Source organism: Nematolebias whitei, chromosome 12, assembly GCF_014905685.2.
Source record: "Nematolebias whitei isolate Nwh7 chromosome 12, NemWhi1, whole genome shotgun sequence".
Lineage (NCBI taxonomy): Eukaryota > Metazoa > Chordata > Actinopteri > Cyprinodontiformes > Rivulidae > Nematolebias > Nematolebias whitei.
Window position 1 is genome coordinate 35,652,000 of NC_056509.1, and position 24,065 is coordinate 35,676,064.

The 24,065-nt window shown below is 41.0% G+C and overlaps 2 protein-coding genes and 1 long non-coding RNA gene across 3 annotated transcripts in view; 2 read left to right on the forward strand and 1 right to left on the reverse strand.

Annotated features, from left to right (window-relative positions):
* Positions 1 to 24,065, forward strand: part of akap12b (A kinase (PRKA) anchor protein 12b) — a 61,744-nt gene that overhangs the window by 9,360 nt on the left and 28,319 nt on the right. The window lies entirely within an intron of this gene.
* LOC119418556 lies at positions 13,988 to 15,408 on the forward strand. The gene is made up of 3 exons (XM_037685872.1): positions 13,988 to 14,497; positions 14,762 to 14,853; positions 14,965 to 15,408. Exons 1-3 carry the CDS (start codon positions 14,101 to 14,103, stop codon positions 15,316 to 15,318), a joined length of 843 nt encoding a protein of 280 aa, XP_037541800.1. The 5' UTR covers positions 13,988 to 14,100; the 3' UTR covers positions 15,319 to 15,408.
* Positions 16,158 to 16,789, reverse strand: LOC119418557. The gene is made up of 3 exons (XR_005187207.1): positions 16,763 to 16,789; positions 16,547 to 16,643; positions 16,158 to 16,235 (listed from the first exon to the last, which is right to left on the reverse strand). It is a non-coding gene; the product is annotated as an uncharacterized LOC119418557 (long non-coding RNA).

Here is a 24,065-nt window from a genome sequence, read left to right on the forward strand (position 1 = left end):
TTTCTTATTAAATTGATAAGAAATGTTTTGCTCCTTATGTTTCAGATCGTTGCAAATCTGTTGATAGATTATTAAAAAAACAGATGAAACAGTTGGTTTTCTTCTAATCAGAGCTGTTTGTTGTTTAAGCTGCTTTTTGTCTTTTAAATTGGACAACTTTTTACTTAAAGTGGCAGATTTCAGACATTAACTGGTTAAATTACATTTTCTGGCCAAACACAGCGTGATGCTGAATGACTGCTGAAATCTACTGAAGAAGCTGAAACAGCTGTTGAAGCTAAAAGAAGCAGACCACTTGTTAAAACCTAAAAGGAACAAAACAGTAGCTAAAAGCTAAATGTAGCAAAACACTAGATTAAAAACAAAGCATTGCAGATCACTAGCTAAAAGTTAAATCTAGTATAACTAAAAGTAGAAAGTGACTTGCTAAAAGTTATGTGCAGCTGTAAGCTAAAAGGAGCTAAACACTACTTAAAAGCTAAAATTAACTGAATATAATTCTATTTAAAAGTTAAATCTAGCAAAACACTAGCTAAAATGACAATAGCTAAAAACTAAATGTAGCAAATGTTTTGCTAAAAATTAAATGCAGTAAAATGCTAGCTAAATGCTAGTAGCAGAACACTAGCTAAAAGTAACAAAAGGCTACATAAACGGAACAAAGCATTAATTAAAAACATAAAATATCTAATGGTTGGCTAAAACTTAAATGCAGCTAAATGCTAGTTAAATACCAATAGCAGAATGCTAGCTAAATGCTAATAGCAGAATGCTAGCAAAAGGCTACTTTAAAGGAACAAAGCATTAGTTAAAAGCTAAACATATCCAAACTGACACTGATTCTAGTTGTTTTTTAAACTCCTCTAACTCAGGCCTGTCTCTGTGTGGTAAATGGTCTGATTGTGTTTTCTTTATTTCAACATCTGAGAGTTTACAGCTCATCTTCAGCTTCGATCCCAAACTGTTTACAAAAACATCCTTTCTGTTCTCCGTGTTTATGTTTTCCCTCTCCTGTTTCGGCCTTCGTCTGCGCCGCTCGTTTTTGTTCATCCATTTTTCACAGCCTCCGGTCCTGACGCAGCAGGAGCTGCAGAGTGCACGCTAAGAGATGATGTCATAAAGTCACGAAGCGTGTGTTGTTTTTAGCTGTGATGGGAGTCGGAGCGTTTGGAGGACAAACGATGAGTCACAGCTTCAGCTCAGCTGCTTCCTCATGCACAGCCGTGTGGGAAGGTCCTGACACATAAAACGGGTTCCATTTTGATATAAAATAAAACACAAGCTGTTCATTGATTTTCACATTTAATTCAGAGTATGTAACCTTTATTGGTGCATTATGTTGTTGAGAAGTTCATTATTTATTCTCAGGGTCAGAGGACCAGAGTCTGTGATTCACTTAATTTAAGTAAAGTGCTTATGTGTTGTCATCACTATGTTCCCAGACAATGATGAAATCAGTTCTCTGCATTTAAGCCATCGCTCCTGGGATACACCCAGGTGGAGCAGTGGGCAGCTATGTAAGTGCCCGGGGAGCAATTAGGGATTGGGTGTCCTGCTCAGAGACACCATGACGTGGGAATGGCTGGGGATCGAACCTGGGACTTTCGGGTCCCAGGTCGGCTGCCCTACCTCTATCCCATCTGTGCCTCATTTAAGACCTCTGACTAATGTCATCAGTAGGTGCGCACGTGAAATCTGCCATATTGGAAGACAATGCTCATGAACAGAGGAATGACTTTAACATATTTATCCAGTTACTTCATATGACGTCAGAGAATATGTGGAGTCAGCTGAGAAGCAAGTATTGGCAGTTCAGACGCAGTAAATGATCTGTTCTTCAATCTGAGCCCGTTAAGGAGCGAAGACCTCACGGGATACGAAAGTCCCCGTGTTTACAGTTATTAACTCTCCAGTTGTGTGCGGGAAACCAGTGTCATAGCGAGGAATCGTTACAACTTGGGTGTGTGTTATAACAACAGGAAAACTACACGTTATGCTCCTCAGCGATCAGATGGCTAGTTCCTACGAGCTCGACTCGGAGCTATCCGTGTTGACGGTGCGGCTTCAGAGTCTTTCCTGCTTCCAGCTCGGTTCTTCAGACCTACTGGATCGAGGTTCCAAGCGAGGCGAGCCCAGCGGAAGATTTGACGTCAGATTAGGCAGAGCGCAACGTCAATCACGAGAGAATATGACGTTGTTGAAGTTTCGGGCAGCTGCGCTATGATGACCCCGCCCACACCGAGGCAGTACTCGAGTTAAATAAAAAAAACACCGAGCACACCCAACTAGAGTCGACTCGTGGTGCGACTGGACAATAGCAACAGCCGAAGTGGAACGTGGTGGCACGTGAGTCCGAGCATCAACGAGAAGTCAGAGAAGAGTCGAGTCAGCAGAATTTATAAAGCTGAAGCTTTTATTTCATAAGTGAAGCGCACATGTGAACGTACTTCCATCAAAAATGAGCCGAGCACACTCAGTACGCTGTAAAAACTGGCCCAAAAAAGTGCCCATTCTTTGACGTCCTTCCTTTCCAGCTCTTTTCAGACAGTGTGTAGAAATATATATTCACATAAATAATAAATTAGTTATCAAGTTTCCTTCTGTGTCAAAATAAAAGATCCATCGTTGTGTTGTTGAGATGAAGCAGTGTTCTGTTACACACTAAAAACAACAGCTGTTGCTAAACAAAGCCCGACTCAGCAAACTTCTCTAACGTCCACTGGTGAGTCAGCGTAATTACAGATACTGCTCAACAATCAATTATATAATTGACCGCCGCTTACTTATTTAAAGCTAATGGAGTTTTTGTAAGAAGACACGATGACTGTTGGAGAGATTCTTGATGACGTGTCACAAGTGAAAACATCTTCAACATTTTGACTTGTTTATCTAATAAGTCTCTTCTGTTCTTTGATCGCTAACTGTAAATGTAAAACGTACCAATTTCCATCCATCCATCATCTTTACCCGCTTCTTCCTTTTTGGGTCGCAGGGGTCACTGGTGCTCATGTCCAGCGAGAGGCGAGGGACACCCTGGACAGGTCTCCAGTCCATCACAGGGACACATACAGTAGAGACACTTCACTCTAGAACATGCCATTATCATATGTTTATTTTATTGCCGTTCCATATTCAGGAATGATCGTTTATCATTTTTACGTCTTCACTTTTATCTGAAAGGATGCAGGAATTGCTTCTCCTGGACTCAGATCTGCTGGGTGGCAGTGAGTTCCTCTGTAGCAACGCCTGCTGTTTAAGAGAAGGACCCTCAGTCTGGTGTAAATTAGGATTATTTCTCACCCAACACATTCATCATCAACCTCAGTCTTGATTTTATACCCACTTGCAGGCTTTATCTATCAGTAAAAAGAAATGGTGATGTTTTATAAAAGATCTCCATCCTCTGCCAGTTAGTCGTGGTCGAGACACGGGGGCAAAAAGTCCAGGAGAGAAATCCAGACATCCTTCTTCTCCCCTGCGACACTCTCCAGCTCCTCCTGGAGGACCTGAGGTGTTCTTGTGCCACAGAGGATGTATAATCCGTCCATGAGTTCTGAGTCTGCCCCTGGGCTATGGGGAACATGGAAAACCTCCAAAGGGAGACGTCCTAATCATCAGATCCACCTCAACTGACTCCTTTTCAATGCAGAGGAGCAGCGGCTCTACTTCAAGCTCCCCCTGGATGACGGAGCTCCTTATCCTGTCTCCAAAGCTGAGCCACCCTACAAAGGAAGCTCATTTCAGCTGCTTGTGTCCAGGATCTTGTTTTTTCGGTCACGCTCCAAATCTCTTGACCACTGGTGAGGGTTGGAACCTAGACAGATAATAAATCAAGAGCTTTGCCTTCTGACTCAACTCTTTCTTCACCACGACTGACTGAAGCGACGTCCTCATTACCGAGGACGAGGTCCTGATCTGTTGATTCATCTCCCTCCATCCCTCCTTCACTCGTGAACAAGACGTCCAGATATTTGAACTCTTCCGCCTGAGGTACAGAGTCTCCCAGCACCGAGAAGGCATTCCACCCATTTTCGGTTGAGAACCATGGCCTCAGTCACAGAGGACGTCCAGTGCATGTTGATTTATTTTTTTTAAACATCGATGTATGAATGTCCAAATGCAATTTCTCTATTGCTCAAGGCGTCTGTCAGCACTAATGAACATTTCATCTCCAAGTTTAGCCAAAAATTATGACGTACCAAGTAATATAATCAACCCTGAGTGTCGTCTTTGTGCCAGAACTTGAATGAAACATGCACTCTTTAATAAGGCAATAATTCAAGAGTAAGTTTAAGGTCCAAAGACATAAAATGAACAAAGTCTGGCTTTAGTGTCTCACTAATTAAAAACATGTTTTTGGTGTCTGTGTTCGGCTCAGAAACACTCCTGCGCATCTTCTCTCACACGACGCTTGGAGCGCAGATGCTTATCGTGCTCAGAGATATTTAGAGTTTCATGACAAATGGGTCAGAGGAGAGCCTGGATTTATTATTTCAACCCAGTTAGAGCGGACCCAGCATGGCCTGATTATGATCTTGTCCTGGGGGGTCTTTGCTGAGCGTTGTTGTTGTTTGGCTCGGTTATCTGTTCAAATGTAGCAAATGGAGGAAGGGCGGGGGTCGTGGAAATCCACACAAACTGGAGGAGGTAACGAGACTCTGGGCTAAAGTTTTAGGGATGGACTGGTCTAGGTGGACAAGGACAGACGGGTCTTTAATTGTTGTCCCAAAATGGATAACAGGTCTGAGGAGGTTTATGATCCTTGGTTTAACTCTTTAATTTATCAATTCTATTTTCCAGAAATTAAATAAAGCTGATGGTCTCACAGAGGGACACAGAGGACAGTCTTAATGACTGAGACATGCTGAAGCACATCTGGATCCTAACAACAGGGTGATATTTTAATTTAATATTCCCTTTAATTGCTATAATAGTGAGAAAAACATCTAATTGTTTAAATACAAGTAAACCAGCACCTGCTCTTCTTGTTTTTCAAATCATAATTTATTTATAAAGTTGCTGCAGATCCTTTAGTACCGCTGTTTACGTTCAGCTCACACAATAGGTCTGTTAATAATTTGTTATTCGAGGTGTCTCACCTTGCACAACAAGCTGAAAAATGATCACTCACATGTGTTGAGAGTGAATCCTCACATGCAACAAAGCAAGCAGAGTCATAAATGATTTATTCTGACCACTTTTAAGTTGCACCTCAGTGTAAAGGTTTTAAATGTGAGTGCACCCCCTTATATACACTTCAAACTGGTACTGAGGCATTTTCTTACTGTCTTGGGTGAGATAAGAAAGGACCAGGGTGGCCTGAGAGGGGGGATTGAAGTCAACTTGCTGCTTTTATGCCTCTGAGCCGCCAGGCAAGGTAGTAATAGAGTCGTAACGTACGTGAAAAGTAGGGATGCACGATATTGGATTTTTGGCCGATATGTTAAAACTTATCTGGCCAATAACCGATACCTATCTTTTTCTCCTAGACCTACTTACAGAGACTACATAGCTTTCTCTGCTGTGGAATTAAAATACTACGTTATTCTGCATGGTATTTGTCAATTTGACCTGCTACCAATTGCAGATATGAAACAGGGCTGAAAATGATGTAACACTTCAATTAGTATTATGTTTAATGTCAAATTTATTTATGATATTTACTGTCTAACAGAATGACAACACTCGAACTATGCAAATTTGTAAATTTTCACAAATCTAAACTCAACGATGCGTGTGATGTCATAACCCAACATTTTTCAGTCAGGTCATCTGGACAGTTTCTTTTTTTTGTGCTGAAACGTTTCACCTTCCATCCAGAAGGCTTCATCAGTCAAGGAAACACACAACACAAATCTTATTTTTCCCCCAACAGCTTACTCCAAAGTGGAACAAACCAGTTTTGTTGGTGCTAAGATGGTCTCTTTGGCACGCCCCCTCCTCCGGTGCTGGCCCTCTCCCTCATCGACAGTCATGTCAAACTGGTTCAAAACCAACAAAGTCCATGCTCAATAATCCAGGTATGCAATCCAACAATTTTCAGTCAGGTCATCTGGACAATTTCTATTTTTTTTTTTTTTTTTTTGTGCTGAAAATTGTTGGATTGTATACCTGGATTATTGAGCATGGACTTTGTTGGTGACATCATAACGTTGCGCTGGCGCCGCAGACATCCTTGTCACTGGGTTGTCATACAAAAACAGATAAATAAACAGTGCCTTTTATATCGATGAGTTATTTTGATGGAATGGCCGATGTCCGATATTTAACTTTATCGCTAATATCGGCCGATACATGCCGATAATATCGTGCATCCTTATGAAAAAGTAAATTAGTTTTGTGACTTTGAGGGTGTGAAGATGATAACCGATGCTCTGCAACCAGCTGGCTGCAGGATATGGAAAGCATAAAATCTTTGTGTGTACCGCTCCATCAGAACGATTCCTGTGGTTCTGCTGTTCATTTTTGAAAGTTCACAATGTTGCAGGGATGTGGCTGGATCAGTTACAATTCCAAAAGTAGCTTAAGGTTTCACACTGAGCTGCAAATGTTGAAGACTCCAACTCGACTCAGTATTTGCAAAAATTTGCAGATTTCCTGTTGCCGTCCCACCGAATCCCGTTTGCACCCAAGTGATCAGCAAACCGTGCACCGTTTTTGAGAATAACAGTTTTATTTTTGTGAGCACAGCTTGCTAAACTAAACTCTGAGCTGTGTGCGTTATTTTGTTTCCCACCTCCGCCTAGATTATACCTCCACCCTCCCCCCTTCGACTCACTTTGTACCCCCTTTAGCTAACACCCCACATTTAGGATTTATTCTACTGGTGTACACTTTATACATCAAGATCTGAACATGTTTTCTGTCAGGAGAACTCCTGAGCATTTTAGATGGATTGTATACCTGGATTACTGAGCATGGACTTTGGTGTTTTGAACCAGTTTGACATGACTGTCGACGAAGGAGTGGACGTACATCGGAGGCCATCTTAGCACCAACATAACTGTTTTTTTCCACTCTGGAGTACGTTGTTGGGGGAGAATCAGTTTAGTTTGATGCTTCCTCAGACTGATGGAGGGCGAAACGTCTCAGCACAAAAAAAAAAAAAAAAAGAACCCGTCCAGATGACCTGACTGAACATTGTTAGATTTTATACCTGGATTATTGAGCATGGACTTTGTAGAGGCTCGTGACAAAATCTGGAAAAGTTTGAGACACCCACAACAACTCTTTAAGGAAACATTTGTCACAAATATTTGTTCTAAATTTATGCAACAAGTCTACACTGGAACGCTGTTCATCCCAGTGAGACACCACCTCTGACCCAGCATCACCTTTGCAGCCATGTTCTGAGTCTAGATTAAATAACTGCAAACGGAAAGAGGGAGAAAATTAACATTTTAAGAGAAAGTTTAAAGAACCCCCCCACACACACACACTCACACACAGGTAATCTTGGAGCACCTGAGCAGATGTAATGGGTGTGGAAACAGTGAGTGTGTTCTTCAGGGGTCTTGTCTGTCTTTGATCTTTGGTATGTAGTGAATGTGGGGGTCAGGGATAATAGACTTGAGGCTAGTGGGAGTGAACAGGCATGAAGATGGGGGGGGGGGGGGGGGACAAGACGGACAATACTGACAATATGAACTCACTAGTAATTTCCAACTACCTACCTCATAGAAACACAGAAGAGGAAGATCTTCACATCTCAGCTTTACTTTCCTCTCACTCCTAATTTATTTAATTTCCTTCCATTTTCCCAGAAACCCCCGCCCACCCCCACCTCCGTCGCAAAAGCCGCCATCCTTCTTTCGTCTGCTCTCAAGCTTTATCCACAACTTTAGAGGTCAGAGGTCAGGAGGTTAACTGTCACAGAAAACCGCTGGGCTGCTGAAAGTCTTCAGGCCTGTTATCTCCTGCAGGGGGTTTAAATGTGCACATGTCCATATGTGACCCCCCCACCACCCCCACCACCCCCACGGCCAACATGATAGCTGATGTTACTGAACTGCGACACGGGTGAGATTTACAGTGACAGCTGTAGATCATTAATGACACAAATACGATTTCCTTCGTGTGCATTCTCATCACTGATAAAACAGCCATATTTGATGTTTCTGCTTTAGTAAAGTGCTGTTTTAGTGGTGAGGAGGTAAACATCAGCTGACTGTACGTAATAGTTGTTTTGTAAAAGATTTTCAAACGTACTCGCTTTAAATCACCAATAAGCGTTAAAGCAACCAAATGTTTAAAGGTGAAAGCCGTAGAAAGCCATCGTAACAGTTAAAAACTAGCAGTCCTTAGAGGAATGCATATCACCCGCCATCTTGGATGACAAACGTTTAAACAAAGCTCTTGTCTGACCTGTTAGCAATCAGAGCAGACCGTAGGTACAACTCTCAGCTACTACCACACCAAACGTCAGCTCAATGTAATATTGACCAAGTTATAGTCATTTTTGTGGTTGGAATATTTTGCTAACAGACAGACGAACACACACAAAGACAGTTATGCTGTTGCACAGCCTTTTATTGAAGCGAGTGGTGATAAATCAGCTCAGAGCTACAAAATAAAGCTAAACCGCAGCAAATATAAACTTTAAACCAAAATGGTCTTTCAGTTTTTTACATAAGAGTATTTTTCGGACTATAAGTTGCACTTAAAATCCTTTAGTTTTTGCAAAAATCAAAAGTGAGCCTTATAATCCAGTGCGCCTTATGTATTAATTCTGGTTGTGCTTACTGACCTCAAACTGATTTTATGTGATACAACGAACAATGTTGAAGGTTATTGCAAATGAGTTAATAAAGTTTGGCTTATCTGACTGTTTTGTTTTGCTTAATGTGCCTTATAGTCCAAAAAATTTGGCACGTCATTTTTACACGCATCCAGTAGCTCTTCTGATAAAAATACTGATTGAGCTCTGGTGAGCATTTGTAAAAGTTATGGTTTGTTTTCGTGCTTTGTTCTTCCCTTAAACTCCTCCGACTTTACAAAAAGTAATTTCTCACCTGTGTCGTCCGTTGCTCGGCCCCTCCAGCGTTGTCTGGTTCAGAGAGCGTAAATCTCCTCCTCGGAGCTTTGGGATCTGAATTAGAAAACAGCGGGTCGTCTCGCTCCTGGAAGAAAAGACATACAGTGCCTTGCGAAAGTATTCGGTCCCCTTGAACTTTTCAACCTTTTGCCACATTTCAGGCTTCAAACATAAAGATATAAAATTTTTATTTTTTTGTGTGAAGAATCAACAACAAGTGGGACACAATTGTGAAGTGGAATGAAATTTATTGGATGTGTCAAACTTTTTTAACAAATAAACTGAAAAGTGGGGTGTGCAATATTATTGGGCCCCCTTGCGTTAATACTTTGTAGCGCCGCCTTTTGCTGCAGTTCCAGCTGCAAGTCTCTTGGGGTTTGTCTCTATCAGTTTTGCACATGGAGACACTGAAATTTTTGCCCATTCTTCTTTTCAAAACAGCTCGAGCTCAGTGAGGTTGATGGAGAGCGTTTGTGAACAGCAGTCTTCAGCTCTTTCCACAGCTTCTCGATTGGATTCAGGTCTGGACTTTGACTTGGCCATTCCAACACCTGGATACGTTTATTTGTGAACCATTCCATTGTAGATTTGGCTTTATGTTTTGGATCATTGTCTTGTTGGAAGATAAATCTCCGTCCCAGTCTCAGGTCTCTTGCAGACTCAAACAGGTTTTCTTCCAGAATGGTCCTGTATTTGGTCCCATCCATCTTCCATCAATTCTGACCATCTTACCTGTCCCTGCTGATGAAAAGCAAGCCCAAACCATGATGCTGCCACCACCATGTTTGACAGTGGGGATGGTGTGTTCAGGGTGATGAGCTGTGTTGCTTTTACGCCAAACATATCATTTTGCATTGTGGCCAAACAGTTGGATTTTGGTTTCACGTGACCAGAGCACCTTCTTCCACATGTTTTGTGTCTCCCAGGTGCTTGTGGCAAACTTTAAACAACACTTTTTATAGATATCTTTGAGAAATGGCTTTCTTCTTGCCACTCTTCCATAAAGGCCAGATTTGTGCAGTGTACGACTGATTGTTGTCCTATGGACAGACTCTCCCACCTCAGCTGTAGATCTCTGCAGTTCATCCAGAGTGATCATGGGCCTCTTGGCTGCATCTCTGATCAGTCTTCTCCTTGTTCCAGATGAAAGTTTAGAGGGACGGCCGGGTCTTGGTAGATTTGCAGTGGTCTGATACTCCTTCCATTTCATTATGATTGCTTGCACAGTGCTCCTTGAATGTTTAAAGCTTGGGAAATCTTTTTGTATCCAAATTCGGCCTTAAACTTCTCCACAACAGTATCCCGGACCTGCCTGGTGTGTTCCTTGGTCTTCATGATGCTCTCTGCACTTTGAACAGAACCCTGAGACTATCACAGAGCAGGTGCATTTATATGGAGACTTAATTACACACAGGTGGATTCTATTTATCATCATCAGTCATTTGGGACAACATTGGATCATTCATAGATCCTCACTGAACTTCTGGAGTGAGTTTGCTGCACTGAAAGTAAAGGGGCCCAATAATATTGCACGCCCCACTTTTCAGTTTTTTATTTGTTAAAAAGTTTGACACATCCAATAAATTTCATTCAACTTCACGATTGTGTCCCACTTGTTGTTGATTCTTCACAAAAAATTTTAAATCTTTATGTTTGAAGCCTGAAATGTGGCAAAAGGTTGAAAAGTTCAAGGGGGCCGAATACTTTCAAGGCACTGTAGAAGTCAATGAGGGAGGCAGAGAAGAGTCGAAGACAACATGAGGATAAAACACTGAGCGGAAAGTTTGACCGATCAAAAGAAGACCATAGAAGGTCACATGTAAGGAACTCTCGTGATGGTTTGGACCAAGATCACAACACAACAGACTGACGATAAATAATACGTGTTTATTGTTTCTAAGAGGGAAGTGACAGCTGGTCTCGGTGCTGGTCTGGGTTCTGGTTCTGGTGTCGGTTAATGGCAGGAGCAATCTAAGAAGCAGAGAACGGTTAGTGGTCGTGCTGATTACCAGAACGTGGAGAATAGTCAATAAGGAAAAACCACTAACCGTCTCAGATGATCTCAAGGGTCCTGAAAGGTGGACGTGTTCTGATCTGCAGCTGCTGGAAGGGCTGAGTCCGGTGAAGGACGACAGTCGGCCGCAGCTGTCTGCGTGTCCAGAGTCCGTGATCCAAAAGGGGAGGTCAGGCTTTCCAAGGTCCAGTAACGAGGAGCAGATGTCAGGCAGTACCAGGGGAGCAGGCAGATCGGTGGTCGTGCAGGCGGGGGTCGGTACCAAGAGCAGATGCAGAAACAAATCCAAAAGGGCAATCCAAAGAGACGTGGTTGAGGCAGGCAGAGGGTCAAGGAACCAAGAGATCAGGCCAAACAAGAAGGGGAGGACAACCAGAAAGAGGGACAGGTAGCGTGGAGGGCAAGACAAGGAGCGAGGACTTGAACAGGGACAAGAGAGGGCAACAAGGACTACAGGCATGAACGCGAGATATTTACTAACTACTAAGAGTGTTCAACTATCGGGCACCGAAGAGTTGACAGGTTGCTGCTTATAAAGGGTGGAGAGAACAGGTGCAGCCAGTCAGAGATAATCAGGTCAGCTGGCTGCAGTGCAGACAATTAGTGCAGTCAGCCTTCACCAACATGCAGAGTGGACAGACTGGTTCTCCACATACACACACACATGAGAACCAGGTAGAAGGAGATAAAGAGTGAGAATGAAAAGAGCAGAACAGAACTGAGAAACCAGAGCTAGTGAACAGAGTGATAAAGATCTAAATACAAGGACGTGATTCATGACAGTCACAAACCTAAACCTGTTCTACCTTCACTCATCCTTAATCTACTGGTCTGCATGTAGATAATCTGATGAATGAATTTAAATTTCTGTAGGAAGAGCGAGGGTTAAAGTGAGTTTTTGATTCGTCTTTTACCGTAAGATTAGATCGGAATATCTTCATTTTATATGTTTTCATTACTTTCTACGGATTTTCTGATTTAGCGTCATGGTTTTATAATGTTTCCTATAAGATTAGAGAACTCTGCAGCCTTTTTGATCAGAAGAGCCATTCCTGTCCCTTCGCTCTGTAAGTAAAACGTGTCCGGAGCCGCAAACCTGCAACAACTGTGATTATCAACTGGTGGCCCATGGGCCAGTTTGAGTTTGTCAGAGGAGGTTTTACCAGTGAATGAGGGTGAAATTATAAAACTAAAAACATGTAATGAATTATAATTTGTATTGATATTTCACATTTTAGGACAGAAGAAAACAAATATTCATAAAAAATGGAAAAAAAATACAGTTTTTACCAATTTTGATAAGAATTAAAACACTGAAATCTGCAGTGAGCCTTCCTTTAATCTGAGGAAACAATAATTGAGTACCCCGTATTGAAGTTATAAAGCATACATTTAAAGTGTGCAAAATTATCGGCCATTTTGTTGGGCATGCAGTAATTGTGGGTTATTGAAATTTTAAAAGAAAAACACTTTTATTAACTTACACCTAAATTGTGTTTTTATTTTTCTAATTCTTATTTTTTATCTAAATGACTCACATTATTTCTTCTGAGCATCTTGCCCTAAAAGAATTCCAAATAATTGTTGGTGGATTTGAGAGAAATATCCCACAGCTGTCGGTTAGATTCCAGCCAAAAGAAATGAAAGCATTTTACTCAGACGTCATTTAAAATTGATTTAATTTCATCAGTAAAATCTGAGTATAATGAAAATCCTGTCCAAGAATGCTGCTGTGATGGAACGAGTCGCAGAATCAAAAGTTAATAAATGTGACTTTTGCTCGCAGAATGTGTCACAGTTTGGATTTTTTCAATATGGAGTTATTTTCAAATTAGAATTAAAATGATTATTTCTAAAGAAGTACCTGTTGAAAACTTCAATTTAACTGTAGATTAAGAAGATTATATGTAATTTTATTTACATGGATCACTAGATGGTACCTTCATGGACTCGTTTTTACACAAATCTCAATTTCAGCAAAGAAAAAAAAAAATCACAATTTTCACCTTTTCCCATTCCAGCCTGCGCTCATTCTGACTCATTTTCCCAGCACGGGTCACATATCCTTAAAAATATATATATTTATGCAAATTATTTCCTCCTTTTGTCCTTTATACTCTTCAGGAAAACCTAACTGCTTGGGCTGAGATTAGAGGAGCATGTAAACAACACACATTTTGAAGTGGAGTTCTACAAAAAAGTTATTAACAATAATATCTACAATAAATGAGAAAATAAATATTGAATACTTTTCTACAGAACACTTCTTCAAAATGTCCAAACTGCCTGTTTGATGTAGCCTTCATCCACTGACATCTGTCACGTTTATAATAAAGGAGGTAAACTCCTTTATTAAATAATTGTCTGAATTAAATACATTTTAACCTTTCTTCTTCTTTCGGCTTTTCCCTCTTCAGGGGTCTCCACAGCGAGTCATCCTCCTCCATCTCACTCTGTCCTCTGCATCCTCTGTCCTCACTCCAACTACCTCCATGTCCTCTCTAACTGCAGCACTACATCTCCTCTTTGTCTTTTTCCTGGCAGTTGCATTTCTAACATCCTTCTACCAATATACCCACTGTCCCTCCTCTGGACATGTCCAAACCATCTCAGTCTGGTCTCTCTAACTTTATCTCCCAGTTGTTCAACCTGTGCTGTACCTCTGATGATCTCATTCCTAATCTTATCCATCCTTATCACTCCTAAGGAGAACCTCAACATCTTCATGTTACTTCCAGTTCTTTCTCCTGTCTTTTTGTCAATGGGTATGTTTACATGGACAAAAGTAACCGGATCAGATGGCCGGTCGGAACAAAAGTGTGTCATGTAAACGCTCCGTTCGGGTTATTTTTTGTGTATTCGGCGCGATCCGTTATAATTTGTGATCAGATCGAAACGGGTGGTTTACGCCGATCCGTGGCCCGATCGGTGCGCATGTAAACACTTGATCTGTTCGTTTTTATCTGATGGTGAAAAAATGACCTGACTGCGCATGTGCGGCGCGTACCTCTACGCGTTTCCTTTTCCGCCTGGCTAATGTGTAGATGCTAACATGGCGGGGAAGCAGAACTGGTCGGTGAGCGATACAACATTTCTAATCGAAACGTTAAAAGAACTCAAAATTATCGAACGCCTTGACGGTCGAAAGTGTAGGAACACGGAGTTATTTAAACAAGTGCATGAAAAACTGGAAGAAGCCGGAATCCATCGAACAATTGAGCAAATAAAAAAACGCTGGAAGAGCTTGAAAGCTAAGTACTACCAAGCTAAGAACAAGAACGGGAGAAGTGGCTCCGACCCCACCACTTTTTCATTTTACATGTTGATGGACGAACTGATGAGAGAGCGGCCACTGGCCAACACGACAGGCAGCGGTGTGGACCAAGGTTATGAGGAGGAATCTGAGGACTACAGCCCCGAAGCAAATCCGGAACAAAGCATCCTTTCCGGTAAGATACTCTTCAAGCCACATTAACCCTCTGTACTGTATTACTTGGTGTAACTGGGATACAACAAATATGTTAAAATGTAATTATAGTAAGAAACAAGAGTAGCTTTAGGGCTAGCATAATTATACCTCCAAGGATTGTACACAGTAGAGAACATGAGACCTATATTGTGGATTATAACACTACCCCAACTAACCAGATAATTAACCTAACAAATTTCAACATACCAGGGGACCAGTTAGACTTTATTTTTTTCTTTTTCAGATGATGAGTCCAGCTTTGAAGAAGCAGCTGACAGCAGCACACAACAAACAACAGTCCAAGAAACTTTCAACAGACGAGGACATCAAGGAAGAGTAAGTTGTGTGTTCCAGATGACAAAAACGGTAACAAATGTTTATACAGTGTTTAGAGAGATTATGTTAGTACTGCATCCAAGCAAGTAATAGTGTTTTACATCATTGCAGGACCACGAGGGAACTCTGGTTATGCAGACTTGGGCCACCGAACAGCAATCCTTCTACCAGAAGATGCAAGAGTCCCAGAACAAATGGATAGAAGAACAACAGGAACGATGGCAGCAAAGAGAAGAAAGGTTGTTTGTAAGGTTCTTAGAAGAAAACACACTCTCAACTGAGCGCCTAGTGAGGCAATGTTTTGATGGATTAAAGTCCATCATGACTCAAATGACCCCACCTCCACAGGGAAGATCTCCAGTTCCTCCCTACCCTCAGCATCAATACCCAGGTCAAAGCCGGTCTGCTCAATTTCCTCAGAACCCAAGCTACAACTCGGATTACCACCTCCATGACCTAAACTAAAGTTAAAAAAAAGTTTGTTATTTGAGCAGCAGCTAAAGTTTCATATTATATATATATAGATATTTTTTTATATTGTAATTCTGAAAGTACAGGATGAGTTGATAAAGAAGTTACTGTTGAATTGCACGTTACTGTAGTTTTAAATGACCAAAGAATGTTTTTTTCTGTTTTCATTACAAGATGTGATGATCTGTGCACATTGTCTGTTTTGCACAAACTTTTTGAATGTATAATTTTTATGTTTTTGTGATGTAGGCTACCTCAAATTGCACTGAGAATGAAACACATTTCACACAGTGCCAACAAGCAATATAAAATGTTTACAAGAATTTATTAAAATGTTTGGTCCATTAAAGAGCTCCGATGTACACTAGTATTATTTGCCGTTTTGTTATAATATCTTTATACAAATGTTAGCTGCATCTGAACACATACATGACAAGTATATATTGTATATTTAAAAAGCCCCTTTAATGCAGATGGCCTGTACGGAGTGGAAACTTGGACATATATGCAGTCAGTGCCTCTCTTGCACCGTTTCCACCAACACTGCACTGAAGATTCGCTGGCTGGTTAGGCTGAGGGTAGTTGTTTGCACGGTCACGTGCCTCTTCCAACCAGTTGCTGTTGCCATAATCCCTCTCCCTCTGGCAGAAGTTGTGGAGTGCACAACAGGTGGCGATCATTTTTGGAGCAAAGGTGAAATGAAAGACTTCTTTTTAGAAGAACTCTCCACCGTGACTTCAGCAACCCGAAGGTCATCTCTACGCCCACCCTGACTGAGCTAAGGTAAACATTAAATGACTTGTTGAGGAGTCAGACGAGGAGAGTTTGGGTGTCCTTTGATGAGCCAGTCCAACAGCGGGTATGCAGGGTCACCAACAACGAGGAGACTGACGTCCTTTCCTTCGATGTTCCTCACAGACCGCAAAAAAAGGACATACTAATATTTAGTATTTTACTTAGACATTGTTTAAAGGCATGGTTCAAACAAACTCTTTTTTTTAAATAAAACTTTACAGCTATGTATCTCTACTTTGAGAACCTTAGCTGTAATAGTTGTAGTAATACTAAATACAATATAGCAAATATTGGCAACATTTAACCATTTGTTTAAAGGCATGCTTCTAACAAACATTTAAAAAAATAATTTTACAGCTAAGTATCTCTACTTTATAGTTTATAGTTGTAGAAATAATAAATACAATATAGTAAATATTAGCCTTACTTTTGGCATTAGATGAGCCCTTTGATAGAGGTCAGAGTGGCGCAGGACATTGGCATCATGGACACTGCCTGGCATCTTGCAACTGATGCTCCAGAAACTGAGAAAAACAGAGGAAGAACAGTAATTAATAATAAATACAGACAGTATCAAGCATAGACAGGTAGAAAAAGAAAGAAAAACAAGTTTATTTAAGCATACAGCGTGTATTTGTCTTACCAGCAGTTGTTCACAACAGCTTGGAGGACATAGGATGGCCAGCCTTTACGGTTAACAAAGTCTTTATATCCATCAGAGGGGGGAAGAACCGGGATGTGTGATCCATCGATGAGACCCATAATATGAGGGATGTGATGGGAAGCCTCAAAAGCTCTGGCGATCTCCAGTGCCTCCATGTCAGTTGGTGCTCGGATCAGCTGTTTAATTGGCCCTCTCACCATGCTTTTACAAAACATGTACACACAATTTTTAACACTGCTCTTACTTATTCCAAATTGATTTGCAATGACTCGCTATTCGGCACAGCTGCCCAGTTTATACAGAACAACTGCAACTCGCATCATGAGCGGAATTGGAGTTCTAACAGTCACCTCTTCTGGGGCTAAATGACTCTCCATCAAAGTGCACAACTTTGTGAAAGACAGATGTGTCATGCGAAAATTCTGCTTCCACTCCGGGTCGGTGAACTGCGTGAGGACCACACGCTCCCACCAGTCTTTACTTCGAACTTTCATCCACTGGTTTCTGGTCGTTTGTGGAGGTAGTGGCAGCAGCATTAAACTTGCCGGCAGCAAAGAACTTTCTCGGATGTATTTTTCCTTCCGCGCTCTCATCCTACGAAGAAAAAAGACTAAAAGCATGCGTTGCTTCGCCTGTAGCTCAAGCAGGGAGTGCAGTAACAACTCCATCACAGTCATTAAAACCTGTCGCGGGTCCATTTTTGTCGCTCAAGTGTGTTTACGTTCGTCCCGGAAAGAGAACTTCTTCTTCTATGGTTTACACGGAAGTAACTTCTTCTTCGGTGGTTTTTTAAAGAGAGTTTACCACTCTGCGCATGTCAGTACTTCTGTTCAGAATCAAAGCCCGTTGCATGTAAACGCACATCGTGAACGGATTGTGCCCATGTAAACGATACATTTGAATTATTCAAACAGAACACATTTCAATCCGGTCAAAGAATTCTGCGCATGTAAACATAGCTAATGCCACTGTCTCCAGACCATACAATATAACTGGTCTCACCACTGTCTTGTAACCTTTTCCTTTGACATTTGCTGACATCCTTTTCAAAAAGCGTTCAATACAAAAACAACTGGACTTTATTTGTAATAAAAGACGTTTCGCTCCTCATCCGAGGAGCTTTCTCAATTCAAAGAGCAGAGAAGTGAGGGATTCAGGTTATAAGGCTGAGTGAGATAAGACACACACACATATGTAGATTGGCAATTCACACCTAAACACCATAACAGTAAGAGTCTTTTGTTCCTCTAATTCACAGACGAGGCCTCTCTGTTCCCATCAGGTGTGAAAACCGGCTAGGAATCTGTTTTAAAGTTGCATTATATGTTTTAGAAAGTGGAAATCTGAGGCCTCCTCCTCTGTTAAGAGACGGCTTTTCTCTTTTTACATAAATTGCCTCCTTCACCCCCCTCTCAAACCATCTGTGTTCTCGGTCCAAAATGTGCACATTTTGGTCCTCAAAAGAGTGTCCCTTATCTGTGAGGTGGAGGTGAACAGCTGAATCTTGTCCTGTGGAGGTGGCTCTCCTGTGTTGAGCCATGCGTCTGTGAAGAGGCTGTTTAGTTTCTCCAATGTAGAGGTCTGGACAGTCCTCGCTGCACTGGACCACATACACTACACCACTCTGTTTGTGTATGGGTGTCTTGTCCTTAGGGTGGACCAGCCTCTGTCTGAGAGTCCTGCTGGGTTTGAAATGTACTGGGATCTTGTGTTTGTTGAAAATCCTTCTGAATTTCTCTGATACTCCAGCAACATAAGGGATGACAATGTTTTTACATCTGTTGTTCTCCTTTTTCTGTTTATTAGTGTGTTTTGTAGATTTCCTTGCTGACTTGACAAAAGCCCAGTTTGGATATCCACATGTTTGGAGAGCTTCTTGAATGTGTTTCTGTTCCTTTTCCTTCCCTTCTGTCTCTGTGGGGACGCGTTTGGCCCGATGTTGTAGAGTTCTGATGACAGAGAGTTTGTGTTCCAGTGGATGGTGGGAGTCAAACAGAAGATACTGGTCTGTGGGTATGTTTACATGGACATAAGTAACCGGATCAAATGGCCGGTCGGAATAAAAGTGTGTCATGTAAACACTCCGTTCGGGTTATTTTTTGTGTATTCGGCGCGATTTGATATAATTTGTGATCAGAACGAAACGGGTGGTTTACGCCGATCCGAAACCCGATCGGTGTGCATGTAAACGCTTGATCTGTTCATTTTTATCTGATGGTGAAAAACTGACCTGACTGCGCATGTGCGGCTTTGCCATTTCCGCCTGGCTAACGCTAATAATATTAGCATGTCAGGGAAGTAAAAGTGGTCGGTGAGCGACACAACATTTCTACTAGAAACATTTAAAGAGCTCAGAATGATTTCTATTACCTGTAGCTCAGTCAGGGAGTGCATTAACGTCTCCACCATCATTAAAACCTGTTGCGGGTCCATTTTGGGTGCTCAGGTTTGTTTACGTTCACCCGGAAATAGAACTTCTTCTTCGGTGTTTTTTTTTATGAGAGTTTACCACTCTGCGCATGTCAGTACTGCTGTTCAGAACAAAGCCCGCTGCATGTAAACGCTCGTCATGAACAGATTGTGCCCATGTAAACAACACATTTGAATTATTCAAACAGAACACATTTCAATCCGGTCAAAGAATTCTGCGCATGTAAACATAGCTATTCACACACGTACTACTACGGCTGACTTTCAATCCTCTTCATTCAAGTGCATACCTCCACCTCTCCAAGTTCTCTTCCACCTGTTCCCTGTTCTCACCACAGATCATAATTTCATCTGCAAACATCATCGTCCATGGGGATTCTTGCCTAACCTCATCTGTTAGACGGTCCATCACCAGAGCAAACAAGAAGGGGCTCAGAGCTGATCCTTGATGCAATCCCACCTCCACCTTGAAGCTGTCAGAAAAAAACTGAAAATAGCATAATTAGCTGAAATTAGCAAAAAGAAGTTAATTAGGCTGAAAGTAACAGAAATTAATGTAAAACACTTGCATTTATCTGAAAACAGCTGAAATTAGCTAAAAATGCATAAAAAAAGATAGCTGAAAAGTTAGAACAAGCTTAAATTATTAGAAGAAAGCAGAAAAACACACATTTGCTCAGTTATGCTGAAAGAAGCAGAAATGAGCACAAAAAAGTGGAAAATATCTGAATATAGCTAAAATCAATAACAAACAGCTGAAAAGTAGCGAAAAGGCAGAAAGAAGCGTAAATTACCAGAAGGAAGTGGAGAGAGTTGTCAAACTTTTTATGGATTGTTTACTCAACATAAAACAAGAAAGTCAAGGATTGCTGTTATTAGTCCAAGCTCTTTGACAACCCGACGGGCTCGGCGACGGTCAGGAGGTGAACATTTGGGGGTGTCGGGTGTTGGGGGATCTTTGGAATTCCGGTGAAAACGACAGGGAACGCCAGGAATGCCGGTCATGTGTGAGAAGAAGAGGGTGGGGCCACTGCAGGTCTGGAGGTCAGCTGGTGGCTCACACTCCAGATCTGATCCGAGGTCTGTGGGTACAAAGACTTCAAATTACAGAACCACGCTTTTGGATCCATCTTGTTTTTATTGGAAACCAATCTGAAAGGTCAAAGAAGGCTTTGTGTCTCGTGGCAGCCAGAGTGGCTTTTTGTTCCTGGGTGGATCAGGCACCCCTCACAGCGAGACTTTTCCCATTCCACCGTTAACGCTCGCCGGGTGGGGGCATCTGGCTTTCACCAAAGATTAGACGCTCACTTGGAGTTGTTTGGCTGATCTGTATCCACTTTAATCAAATCAGATGTTTTGTCTGTTCGGCATTTGGGTTCACTGGACTGAAACGATGAACGTAGAGAAGTTGCTGCGGTGCTGACAGGCAGCCAGAGCCCGCCGTAGAACTCTGTCGGTGCGTTTAAAACCTTCTGACCAAAACCGAATGAGAGTAGAGAAAAGATTGATTCATGCAAAATAAGATTCTTGTGTTTAATGAATTAAAAGGCGTTGTCACCTTTGTGAGTACTGAGCACGCTATCAGTTCTGAGTATTTTCAACCAACGTAGCGGCAAGTCGTGGGGGCAGTTTTTGCAAATTGCATCTTGATTTTGTAAAAAAGTATTTTAGGTCATGCACATTATTTCCTGGTGCACCTCCACCCACGTCATCCACGCCTCAGCTCGTTTTGCTCCCACTTTTGCAGCCACGCCAGCATTTAAGATTTAATCTGCTGCAGTACTCTTTAGAGCAGGGGTGTCCAAATGCATTCACATGTGGGCTACAACTATCCAGATGAGGGGACTCGTGGGCCACAGAATTGTGAATTTAACTCTCAACGTGAACAATATTTTGGAGAAATAACAGAAGTGTACTAATTTTGGAGTAGAAAGAGTTTTTAATTGTTCTAGATAAACACTAAGCTCATATTTTTTATTAAACAGTATTTGATTTATTTGATTTGATGGGTCTGTGTTTGTTGGGTTTTTGGGGGTGGGTTTAGAAAGTTCATTTTAGTCTGTTCTCTACAACAAAAGTATAATATGAGTACGTGTCCTTTTAAAGGGGTGTCGATCTGCCTTTTGGACCATGGACGGCCCAAAACGCTGATCAAAGTTCTGAAAAATCGTCCTGCTGTCAGTCGCTACAACAGATTCATAGCAGGTTTGATAAAGCTCATCAACTCGTATGCAGATGATACCATGTTGTATTCATTAAAACATGTCCAATTTCTCTCTTGATTATTTTATCAACGTTTAGTCAAGTTTTATGAATCATTATCCAAAAGTCTCCTTTCTGGTATAAACCAGTAAAGGTTTTTGGTGCTTTGTACCATGAGGTGAAAATTAAAAGATTGTAGCCAAAGGTTTGTATTTTACTTAATATTGCTCATTTTGAGAAGACTGTTTTTCATCCGTTTGGCTGTTAAACCTAAGCATTATATAAAAAGGGATTACCAATGAATTTGCCTGCTGGACAAAATGATACCATTCTTGAACTGCAGTTGTGGGCCGCACAAAATCACTCCAAGGGCCGCAAATGGCCCTCGGGCCACACTTTGGACACCCGTGCCTTAGATGGATTGGCAGGTCTATACAAGATTTTTAATGTTCTTTTCTTTGTTCAGAACTCCTCTCAGCTCCCACTCCATCTGATGATTGAATTACACCCCCCCCCCCCCCCCCCCCAGTTTGCTTCCATCTTATTCTTCTTTATCTTTGATTTCAGCCCTCAACTCTTCTATATGCAGAATTTGGTGTCATTTTCCTAATCTGTCCAAGGCAGCTTGGAGTGGCGCTGAACTTGTCCATTAGTGATATTAGCACCTCAGTGGGGAGGCTCAGAATGTCTCCCCCCTCGGCTGAGACGCACAAAGGTTCTGATCTGCCTGCTTTTGTCCTGCTGTCAGTCAGTGCTGGTCCAGGAATGGTCTGTCTGGTCCTAGGTTCAGAAAGCTCTGATCCATGGTTTGTGTTGTTTACTTATTAACAAGCTGACCCTCGTTTAAGATATAAAAGTTTTTTTTCTAAGAACGCTGTGGGCAACATTGACATCACCCCCAGTCAGAGTTATGTTAAATAATATTTGATCCCCACATTTATTGTGACTCAGGACACTCCTGGTTTGATTTATTTAGGTCTTATGACCACAACAAGTTTTACTCCTCTTATTAAAGACTGTCATAATCTTGGCAGCTTTAAAGAACAAACACAAAGATGTTTAGTTGCTGTGGAGTAATGCAGCAGTTGTAAATTCTTCAACACGGGGAACTAAAATGCACACGGGATCTTTTTAGTTTATGCAAGGTATTGTGATAAAACTGTCACTTTTCGTTTGTAGATTTAAATTTATGTTGCACAAAGCTTTTATAGATGTTTTTATACAAATGTTTGTGTTTGGTCTGTTTATGAGTGTGTGGCAACGTTTTCATTGCTCGTGGTGAGATACCCATTTAAATAAATATATATTTAAAGAAACAAAAGTTGTGTTTTTTAGTGATTTTAGGTTTTTTTTAAAGTCTGAGCTACAGAAATAAAATGAATTATAAAACTAAATATCACTGGCGTATTTTCACAATAATTGTTGCAAGTTAAGATAATAGTTGTTACAAATAAATAAATAATAATGTGTTTGAGGCTGCTGGCGTTTTATATAAATTGCTTTTGGGCTGTATTTGTTCATGGTGTAAAGGTTTATAAAACATTCTCACTATTGAAATATATTTTTCTTTCATACGTTTTTTTCGATATGTAGCCCGTTCTACTATTTTTGAGCTATTTAAATATTAATACATCAAAACGTTCAGCTCCTTCAGGATGTTCCTGCTGAGACGTTTGGTATTTGTGCAATTTTTACTGTTTGAAATGTTTAGCTCTGTCACTGACAGAGTGTCACACATGTTTTTTTCTCATTGGGAGTGAATGGAGCTCATCCTTCATACACTTTGTGCTGTTTAAAACCTTTTACTGCTCATTTCAGCTTTTGTTCTGACTCAGCTTCTTTCAGCTCCTTTTGCTATTTATTCTCCTTTCAGATATTTTTTCTTCTAATTTCAGCCTTTTTGTTATTTGTTCAGCTTCTTTCTGCTTATTTCAACTATGTATGCTCCTTTCAGCTTCCTTTCCACATTTCTCTCCCCCCCCCCCCCCCCAACTACTTTTTTTGGGGTATTTTTCTGCTAGTTTTAGCTTTTTCTACTATTTATTTTTCTAATTTCTGCCATTGTGCGTCTTTAATAATTTAAACTTGCTATGCTCCTTTCAACCTCCTGCTAATTTCAACTTTTTGTTTTTCAGCTACATTTTTTTTTTAGCAAATTTCAGCTTTTTTCTGCACATTTCAGTTTCTTTTTTGCTGATTCCAGATTTTTTTTGTCATCTTTTCAGCCTCTCTGCCTATTTCAGCTTATTCTGCTACATTTTTGCAGGTTTTCTTCTGTTTTCCACTTGTATTTTCCTGCTTTCAGCAAATGTCAAATTCATCTTGCATTAACAGTTTAGAGATGAAACCTTTTCAGTTGTTTTCAGCTTTAGCAGCTTTCTGCAAAAATCCATCAGCACTAAGCATTCACACTACATTATCGGAGGAAATGCAATTTTTCTAGTTTGTTTTTTGGAATTTTGTGTCTGAAGATAAACTTTTGGTAAGAACTGTTTGACAGTCAAAGCAGAAATATATGAACATATTACAAATACAAAAACATTCTTAAAGAGGGAGGTTCTTCAGTAACATACACTATTTGTAGAAATATATATATATATATATGTGTGTGTGTGTGTGTGTGTGTGTGTGTGTGTGTGTGTGTGTGTGT